The sequence below is a fragment of the Cebidichthys violaceus genome, unplaced genomic scaffold (genome assembly GCF_023349555.1).
Source record: "Cebidichthys violaceus isolate CVI_PGR_0920_01 unplaced genomic scaffold, fCebVio1.0.p SCAF_172, whole genome shotgun sequence".
Taxonomy (NCBI): Eukaryota; Metazoa; Chordata; class Actinopteri; order Perciformes; family Stichaeidae; genus Cebidichthys; species Cebidichthys violaceus.
In genome coordinates this window covers 49,220-59,219 of record NW_027176343.1, presented here as the reverse complement: position 1 = coordinate 59,219, position 10,000 = coordinate 49,220, and the positions used below count along the sequence as shown (strand labels likewise).

At 48.2% G+C, this 10,000-nt stretch overlaps 1 protein-coding gene across 1 annotated transcript in view; it reads left to right on the top strand.

Moving 5' to 3' along the window:
- The window catches only part of caskin1 (CASK interacting protein 1), an 86,049-nt gene extending 77,761 nt beyond the window's left edge, over nucleotides 1-8,288 (top strand). The window contains exons 21-25 of the mRNA XM_068712782.1: nucleotides 1-834; nucleotides 921-1,226; nucleotides 1,459-2,035; nucleotides 2,842-3,340; nucleotides 3,979-8,288. The exon at nucleotides 1-834 is cut by the window's left edge and continues 230 nt beyond it. Coding sequence (XP_068568883.1) covers nucleotides 1-834; nucleotides 921-1,226; nucleotides 1,459-2,035; nucleotides 2,842-3,340; nucleotides 3,979-4,075 — 2,313 coding nt within the window. The 3' untranslated portion in view covers nucleotides 4,076-8,288. The remainder of the gene's footprint in view (nucleotides 835-920; nucleotides 1,227-1,458; nucleotides 2,036-2,841; nucleotides 3,341-3,978) is intronic.
- Nucleotides 8,289-10,000: the final 1,712 nt, after the last annotated feature.

Genomic DNA, 10,000 nt, shown 5'->3' with positions numbered 1-10,000 from the left:
AAGCCGTGCCCCCAGTTCATCCAGGGGGAGAGGCCTCAGTCGCCACGCTCCCACCCCCCTCAGTCTCCAACCCAACGCGGGCCGCCGTGTACCCAGCTTCCGCCCCAGCAGCAACAGCAGCCTCAAGTCCTGCCGCAGCACCAGGCACACCCCGAGCACCAACCGCAGACGCAGGTCACGGAGGTGAGGGAGAACCAACAGCCACAGGTCCCTCTCCTCTGCCTCCCACCGGAGGCTGAGCTGGCTGAGGGAGAAGAGGAAGGGGAAGAGTCTTCAGCGCTCCAGAAGAAACGCGCCCACAGCCTCAACCGATACGCCGCCTCGGACGGTGAGTGCGACGAGAGGGCGGAAGGAGGCGGGAAACGAGAGGGCGGAGGAGAGGGAGAGGCAGAGGTGGTGGTAGGTCAGGGCTCTGCCGTCGCCAGAGGGGACAGAGTCAAATACGCGACGGTGACCCACCGCGTCAGCCGCAGCCACTCGGTGCGCAACCAGGACAAGACCGTCAACCGCAACCAGATTCAGCCCTTCGCCCTGCGTCAGAAGAAGAAAGGCCCGCCCCCACCGCCGCCCAAACGCTCCAGCTCCGCCATCTCCACCTCCAACTCCAACCTGACGGAGGCCAACGCGCAGCCGCACGAGCTCACCACCACGGGGGGGATGCTGGACGTGCCTTACCACCAGCAGCGACGGGCCAGCGACCTGGGGATGTCCGTGGAGGCGGTTGAGGTGGAGACGAGCAGCGTGGGTAGCGTGAGGAGCATCGCCGCCATGTTGGAGATGTCTTCCATCGGAGGTGGAGCCAAAGGCATGGCGCTGCAAAAGAATTTCCTGCAGGTATTTTAGAAAATCCAGGCGTTCCTTCACTCTAAAATGTAAAATATACCCATTTATTCATGCGTGTGTTGTTGTGTGTTCGCCAGGTGGGGAAAACACGCGAGGCCATCGGTCTGGACGGTGAAGTGGTGAACCGACGGCGGACCATCAGTGGCCCGGTCAGTGAGCTGGTGGCGGCTGCCAGGCGCGAACAACCGACTCCCTCTGCTTTCCCGGATCCCTCCGTCCCGCCAGAGAACACCCCTCCTACTGAAAATTCCTCCTCCCCCAACCCTCCGTCCTCCCCCCACCCCAGCTCGGGAGGCAGTGGCAGCTCGTCGGAGAACCTGCCGTTCGCAGATGAGGGAAGCCTGACCATCCGCCGCCAGGGTCGAGGAGAAGGAGAAGGACAGGTAGCTATCTATATATATATGTTTGTCTATCTATCTATCTATCTATCGATCTATCTATCGATCTATCTAATGTAACGTGCTAAAGTTAAATGTGCTTCAATGTATTACATATCCATAGTGAAGCTTCTGTGTTCTGTAAGCTTTATTTGTGTTATCCATTTATCTCTGTCAATGTTTTTGACTGTTTGTGCAAAAATTACCTCTTGTCACGAATGTATGAATTTTCCGTTAGTGTGTATTTTGTGTTTGTCTGCAGGGCGACGGCGAGGGTCCCCAGGGAGACGGGGGTTACACGCAGGAGGACATCTCCAGGGTCGAGGCCACGGCGACCTTCAAGCGACGGGCCCGCAGCTCCAAGCCCCACCCCAACGGCTCCGACTTCACCCTCCAGGAGTCGTCCACCGTCAAGCGGCGGCCCAAGAGTCGCGACAAGGAGCCCGAGGGCTACGCCGACCTGGCCGCCAATGGAGAGCCCTTGGGGGCCGGGCAGCCGAACACCACGCAACCGGTGCCCTACCAGAACGGCACGGCCACAGTGAAACGCCGCCCGCCGTCCGACGCCGGAGTGACCGAGCAGCCGCAGCCGCAGCCGCAACCTCAACCGCAAGTGGCTGCTGCGCCCCGCCGGGACAGCGTGGACCAAGGAGCTCCAGTGGCAAATGAAGGAGGTCCCGTGAGAAAACCGAAGCCTCCGGTCTCCCCGAAGCCCATCGTGGCACAGATAAAGAGACAGGCAGGCCCACAGACTCCCCCGCCTGTCTCCAACAAGAGAGTCCCCCTGCCTGGCCCTGGGACGCCTGGAAGCCCAGGTACTCACATTGTATGATTGTGTGTTTTCTTGTCAGGTCGGGGTGAGAAACCCAGAAATCTACCACACAGAACTGAACCGAACCGGATCAATCTATTATTTTTTATTATATGTCAAAACCCAAACCCGGCTGGGAGACAGACAGCAATGATTTCACAGCTGACAACAAGTTCATGTTAATTTGTCAAAGCAAAACTTTTGAGTCTTACCTAATGTAACCTTCTCTAGAAGGCCTCTAGACGGGGGGGGGGGGGGTCATCAGTTGAATGTTGCAGGTGCTTTGTAGTAAAATCAACCTCTTGGTGTTTATGGCTGTAAACAGTGGAAGTGGGGTTGGACAAGATGAATTGTACAAACTGTCGGTTACAGAAAGTTGCACAAGCCTCTCCGTTCCAACGTCGGAAAGGTTTGGGCGAGGAAGTGTTCCATGCAGTTTGATAAGCATTTTGTTTGCCTTACAGCTACCAAAGTAAAGGTGTCAGTATGGTCGAAACAAACTTGTCCGACCACGTTAGCAAACAAAAGGCGTTTGGGCGTTCACGGTCGTACACAGAAGGAGTATTGGAGCTTCGACACACCCGGCCGATCGATGTACTGAGCATGACTCAAACGTCTGAAAGGTGAAAGGGGAAGGAGGTTTCAGACACCGATCGACAAGCACTTTGTTGAAGCAGTAGAGACGCCTCTATGGTGCCCCAGCCTGTAAAGGTGTCCTTATGCGAGCAACCAATGAATGTCTACGTTGTGTTGTCCAACCACGTTTGAAGACCAAAGTGTTTTTTTTCCCTCTCTCTCCATTTTCCGTAGTGGAAGGAAAGAAGATCCCTCCACCCGTCTCGCCTAAACCGGCGCCCCCGCCCACAGCGCCCAAACCGGCCAAGCTCATCCACTCCATGACCAGCCCCTCCTCCCCGAGCCCTGCCCCGGTCAAACAGCACCCTGCGGTGGCCCGACAGACCAGCTCACCTCCCTGCTTCCCTCCATCCAACATCCCCGGCCCGCCGAACGCCAAGCCGCTGAGCCCGTCTCCCCAGAGCCCCCACACCCCGCAGACCCCCACCACGCCGCAGACGCCCCAGACTCCCGCCACCCCCAGCCCGACCCCGCCACCCGTCAAGCCCCCCCGCTCCTCGATCGGGGGGGTGTCGGTCGACAGCGGGATGGCGGGAGGCGGAGTGGCGGCGCCCGCCGCTACGACGCCGGATTTCGGCGTGGATTCATTGGTGCATCAGAAGCTGGAGGAGACGAGTGCGTCGCTGGCCGCGGCTCTGCAGATCGTGGAGGATAAGATACTGCGGCAGGAGGAGTAAGCTCACACACACACACTCACTCACACACACACTCACACACACACACACACAGTCTAATACTCAGATCACATCAACACATCCCATACTTTGGTTTATGACTGCATACCTGCAAATCTAATGACATTCCCATCAGCCTCAGCTGTAATCCACTTTTTCCGAGCATACATGTGATACTAGGACTGGCTCGATCCATTTTTCCATTTCTTCTACATGACACAACTGACGCCCACTTCACACTAAACCAGTAGTTTCCACACAGCCCAGATTGGAGGCGCTTGCAAATCGATGCTTAAGCGCCGTGTGTGAACGCGGGCCAAGAGGCTTTTCACTCTTTGTACTTCTGGGATATACTTTTTGTACTTGTAGGATATTTATTTCTTGTACTTGTCGGTTATATTATTTGTTTTTGAAGCATTAGAAAGTATGTTTTGTATTTGCAAACTACACTGTGATAGTTAGTGAATCGAAGGGCATTTGTAAAACATATTTTGTTAGTTAAGTTTTAGGAAATGGTCTTTAGATTTGCTCGTCTGTTGGTTTAATGTTTTGCTTCTGTGTGTGTGTGTGTGTGTGTGTGTGTGTGTGTGTGTGTGTGTGTGTGTGTGTGTGTGTGTGTGTGTGTGTGCACATTTAGCTCCGTGGCCGAGCAGAAGACCACGGTGAGCATCCTCGACGACATCGGCAGCATGTTCGATGACCTGGCCGACCAGCTGGACGCCATGCTGGAGTAACCAGTCAGCGTGTCTCCACGGCGACGCTGCACCAGGAGTGACTCAGATGGCACAATGGGCGACACGCCTCTCTCTCTCTCCCTCTCTCTCTCTCTCTCTCTCCCTCTCTCTCTCTCTCTGTCTCTGTCTCTTCGTCCTTCTCTCTCTACCGTGCTCACCCCCCCCCCCCTTCTCACTCCTCCCGTCCTCCGTCTCTCCTCCTCTTCCTCTCGTCTCCTGTCGCCGATGATGAAATGATGAAGGAGCGGCGCAGCAGGACCGGACAGACGCGTGGCAGAGAGAGCGCAAGAACGAAGAGTTTATAAAGAGACACTAAAAGAGAGATGGTGGGGAAAAAAGGACCAAAAACAGATGATGTGGAGAGATGAAAAATAAAAAATAAATCACAAGATGAAGAAATGCAACAAAGCGGAGGAGACTGCAATCAAACAACGTGGGTTCATTTCAGAACTCCACACGGACTCCTGAAGCTACGACGGCGAACAAATAAACTAAACTAATAATGATTGAAAAACCAACTGTGTAACGAATCATAGTATGGTATGTGTACATTCTAAGCATGGAGAGTTTATATCTACTGAAAAAAAAAAAAAAGTCCTGCATTAGCACAGTAATATATATAATATACCGATAAATATGAATCTCTAGCTCTTTGGTTTGATGTCTTGGTTCTGTGTGGAATGGTGACCTCTGGTGTTGTGACGATGTAAAAGGATTTGGTGCAAAGATTTTTAATCCGTGACCAAAACGAGACTATTCAGCTCCTGAGGTGTGTGTGTGTGTGTGTGTGTGTGTGTGTGTGTGTGTGTGTGTGTGAGATTGATAGTGTGACAGGTGTGTGTGTACGTGAGCTTGTCGGAATTTCAGGATCAAATTCAGTTTCCTGACAGCATCCACACACTCTGCTGCATCCTCATAGTCCCCCCCCCCCCCCCCCCCCCGACATAGACGCACACCCACAGGAGAAGCACAATGACCCACGCAGCCAGCTCACACACACACAGTGGAGCCCGCACAATGTAACATGTCAAAAGAGAGAAGCTACAGCAGGTTGCGGAGAAGGATTTTTAGGACGTGGTGGAGGTTGTACGAGTTTTTGTTTTTTTCAGGAGGATGGGTCAAAGGTCAGCTCGGGCTCAGAGCGACGTGTCCAGGGAGAGCTTGACCCCTCGACAGTTGCCAGTCGCTCCTGATACCTGCTGTTAACGCAGAGAACAAGGGCAGAGCAACACACTTCAGGTTCCCCTCACTCACAACATGGATTCACCGTTTGATTGAAATTCAATGACACAACAAAAAAAAAAAAAGAAGTTGTTTTTTAAGTAGGGATGCGTTGATGCATCAATTGATTTCTCTTTGGATACCTTAACTCAGGTCTGATACAGATTACTGATCCAGTATTAGTGCTAACGTTGATCCTTCCAGACATTAAGACATATTACAATATGCTAATCGCTCAGTCAGCTGCCCGAAATAAGTGAGTGAATCCAAGTGGTAGTGTGATAATACTGATGACATGAATCCTTTTACTGTACATCTGACTGTTACCAGTAAGTTACTAAGGTCAGATACCGCTGCCTCCCTACTCTAAAGACCCTGTGTTCACTTAAACACTTCATCCACAACCTTCCCCCTGTGGGATTCCCTCAATTACCTTTTTCAGCTTCTGAAGCCCGAGTGGACAGCCGTCCTCTCTCTCCGTCTCCGCCGCTCTCGTCCCACGCTCTCCTAACCGCCCACCCTGCGTTGCCATGACAATCTACATCATCACCCTCACCATTCTTCATTGGCATCGCCATGGTGACTAAGCAGTGTGTTGCCATGACATGGGATAAAAAAAAATTTAAAAAAAGGTTTTTTTTGTGTCAGTTTAAAGGGGCACTCCAGTGATTTTGTGTCATACATTAAAGGGGTACGGTGAGGGTCAAGCTCCAACAGAACTGGATCCTACACTTCCCATAATGCAACTCGTCTCTTCCATTAGACCCTTTTTTTGCCCGGTAAACGACCATGTCTTTCAAACTCAGTGACCGCAGTTTGGAATGCAGTTGTTACAATAATAACCCCGATGACATCACTATGATGTCATTATTATTTTTTAGATTTGACAAAACTGTTTTCCCAACTGAGCGCTCACCAGCACAAGTAACCTTTATTCATGTGTAAAGTTGGTGGAGGGTCCCTTTAAGTCCCTGAACAAACCAGAAGCCGCATCCAGCGAGGCGTCACACTGATGACCCATTCACACCTCGGCCCTTTCAAAATAAAATCCAGGTTTTCCACAGTCCCATGGCAGCCACACTCCTTCTATAAATGACCAAGAATTCAGAGAATAGTTGTGGTATTAAATTATGATCACATAGAGATTATATATATGGATATTTGCAACAAAAAAAAAAAAGAAATGTATTTATGATGTGTGTGTCATCCTGAAGACTATTTTTCAAAAGTACACAGGTCTAATCTGAGTGTTGAGTCGGTTTGCTTCTCCATGCTTAAGTGGTCCGAGCTGATGAATCATTGTAGGATACCATGTTGGGATATTTCCAGGAAGCGTTGGTGGGTTTTTTTGGTTTTTTTCTCCTGCCTACATGTGTCCAGTTGTGGCAATGTGTATAATACAAGCAATTCCTGTTGTTCCGTTTTATTATTTTTGTATGATTTCAAATGCAATGTTCCGTTTTCTTTTCTTTTCTTTCTTTGAAACATGTGCCTTGCTTTGTGATTTTGGTCTGACTACAATACAGTAGCTGAGTGTGGACAATGTAGGAGCATCTCTCTCTCGTTCTGTTGTGCTCCCTTAGTTTAGATGCCCCGCCCCTCCCCTCCCCCACTATCACAGATGAGAGGTGATATTTGAAACATAAAATCATCAGAACTCAACAAAACCCAGGTCACATCTCTCCACCACTGTTCTGTTATTCAATCAGTAACATACAGTTTTCATTTAAAACGAAGTCCTCTCCATCTGATTGGACAGTGAGAGAGTGACTTAACCCAATTTTTGGCAACTTCACTCAAAATTTTGTCAGAACATTAAAGGTAAATAATGTGCTACATTGTGGGAAAATTTGCTATTTTGCTTTCTAGCTGAGAGTGAGGTGAGAAGATTGACGCCACACATGTCTGTACAGTAAATATGAAGCTACAGCCGGTTAGCTTAGCGTAGCATAAATATCATCAAGACATAAGCTAGCTAGCTCCAAAAATATATAGCGTTGTTTAATTCATACAAAAGCCGCTGTAAAAACCGCTGTTGTGGTTTTGCATTACCTTTGGATGGAGCCAGGCAAGCAGTTTCGCATTTCCAGGCTTTGTGCTAAGCTATGCTAACCAGCTGCTAGCAGTAGCTTCACATCTAATGTACAGAGTGGAATCAATCCTCTCATCCAACTCTCAGCAAGAAAGTCAACAAACTAATTTTGACTACTTTTTAAATGTAGATTTACTTGAAAACATGTAAATACTTAAAAACAATAATTGTAGGTGTGTATTTGAATCGTGTTACATCTGGTCACATCTGGGATGTGGCTAATCTTTTCCAACCTGATGTTTATGTGAAATTTCCAAGCAGAAAGCAAGTATGTCAAATCGATTTAGTAGGGCGTCTATGAAATCCATGTTAGACCCCCCTGACCAGAGGCTGCACGGGGGTCAAATGTCAACCCTACGTCTCTCACTTAACTTCAACCACACACCGCTTTCTGAACCCCGGTTAACCCCCGTCATGGTGAAGCAGCATTCAGCCCGTAGGTCTCATTTTGGTCATCTCTCACGCTGTAGGCAGTGGGCTACAAAGGTGAAATACTGCAGATGGGTGAAAAAAAAAAAAAAAAAACACACACACAGATGGTCAAATATGTTGTGGAACAAAAGTACATGGTTTTTTTTTTGTTTTGTTTTTCTTATCAAAAGAAGAAGCCGAGCTGTTTTTATTTGTTTTTTTTTCCGCCTGTGCTTATCTGAACAGACACCAGACTGGTCTCCTCTGCTCTGCGGTGACTGTATGTGAATGCTTGAGAGAGGCCGTGTGTGCGTTCTGTGTTGCTTGCTATTGACTGTATGAAACCTGTGTGAGTGAGTGTGTGTGTGTGTGTGTGTGTGTGTGTGTGTGTGTGTGTGTGTGTGCTGTAGTGACTGGACAGTGGTGTGCTTGCAGTGACTGCATCTTATGGCCATCTGCTCTGAATAAATAAATGTTCTATACAAACTGCGCTGTCCTCAGCCTCCTCTGTGCTGCGACTTCAACTCTGTATGTTCCTGCTATAGGTGGCTCTGATGACAAGCTGTGACACCGAACCACCAAAATATTAAAGGTGCTAAATGGAAATTCAGAGCGTATCTGTGATTGAGGGATTTCCTCCCCTCGGCTCTCAACATGGCGATGGCTGAGCCGGCAGCTAGCAGCTAGCAGCTAACGGTGATCACAGCTGACAGTGCTGACCGTGCACCTTTAAGCAACTGTTGATGAACATTCTGTCATGAATACACAGATTTTAGTTAGTTTTCAGATTGGCTTGACCAAAAAAAAAAGAAATCCTGAACTCAAGGTCCACTTACCAGCTCTTTCCACGGCTTTCAAACCAGCATCTCATGGTCTTCATCGCGACTTAAGAAACTTCGATGACATGATAGCAGCTGGAGGAAGGACGTATGTTTTTAGGACATACTATACTATGATTGTTTAGGGACATTGTTGTGACGACCACGCTGTTTGGTTCTGTGTCTTTGCTTTCTTTCTCCAGGGCAGCAGACCTGATTGGCGGACCTCACCTGGACCCGGTGTCCCCCCATCATGCATAAAAGCTTGAGCAGCACAAGTGGTTCTTAGGCAGACGTCGCCTCACCCACATAACGGTTGTCCTGGTTTATGGTGACTTGTCTTTGTTTCTATAGCGGAACTATGGAAGCCCGTTCCTCCGCCATAAAACACTTCTGGTGCATTCATCTGTAACCATAACACTGACCAGATGTTTTCAGTACTCACGAAATGATGAGATACTTTAACTCAACAGTCATAGAAGCAGCTCTTCACAGGTTACTCTACATGTATTTATATATATATATATATTATATATATATATATATATATATATATAGATATATATATATATCTATATATATATATAAATGGATTGTGAGTACATTGAAGAGTACTTTAAACGTGGCTTTACAACAGATGACATACTTCAGTTGCTTGCTGTTTCACATGGATTGTACTGAGCAAACGCACCCCTTGAATATAATTAATTTTAAGCAAGAAGCAGTTCTGGAGGAGAGAGAATAAAACCGAGGTGGCTGAGGTGGCAACCTTCATTGAACAGCAACCTGAAACATCTGGTCAGTGTTGTGGTTACAGATGGATACACCCAAAAGTGTTGGTGCATTTGTTTATTTTTTGCTGGCGGAAAAATTGTAAAAAAAAAACGTGGATTTCTTTTTTTTATGGCGGAAAAAAGTACCAAAATAAAAGCCGGTTTCCGCCATTAAAAAAAAGCTTCTTTTTTGTTTTTTATGGCTAGAACGGGCTTCCATACAGAACACCAATTCTCAAGCACCTACTACCCACTCCCATCCATTTGTCTTGACATCTATTGACTTACTTTTTGGTTAATAAATCGCTTTATTGTTAAGTCTACACTCGTGTCTCCCGTTTTAGTCACTGGGTTGTGACAAATTCATCTTTTTCTTGGGGGAGGGAGGCTATTTTAGTTTTCCAGATAACTTGAGTATCGCATTTGTACACATTCTTTCGGGACCTTGGCACGTTGAATAGGTGACGTATGAATGACACGTGTCTTTAGTGTAATCAGTGGAACGTGTCTCTGGTGCGTTGGTACCCACGTGACCAGAGTTTGTCAGCGGAATAGTGAGCTACAGGGAGACACTTGTTGGTGAGTGTAAGTTGTCACTTGTAGGTCGTTT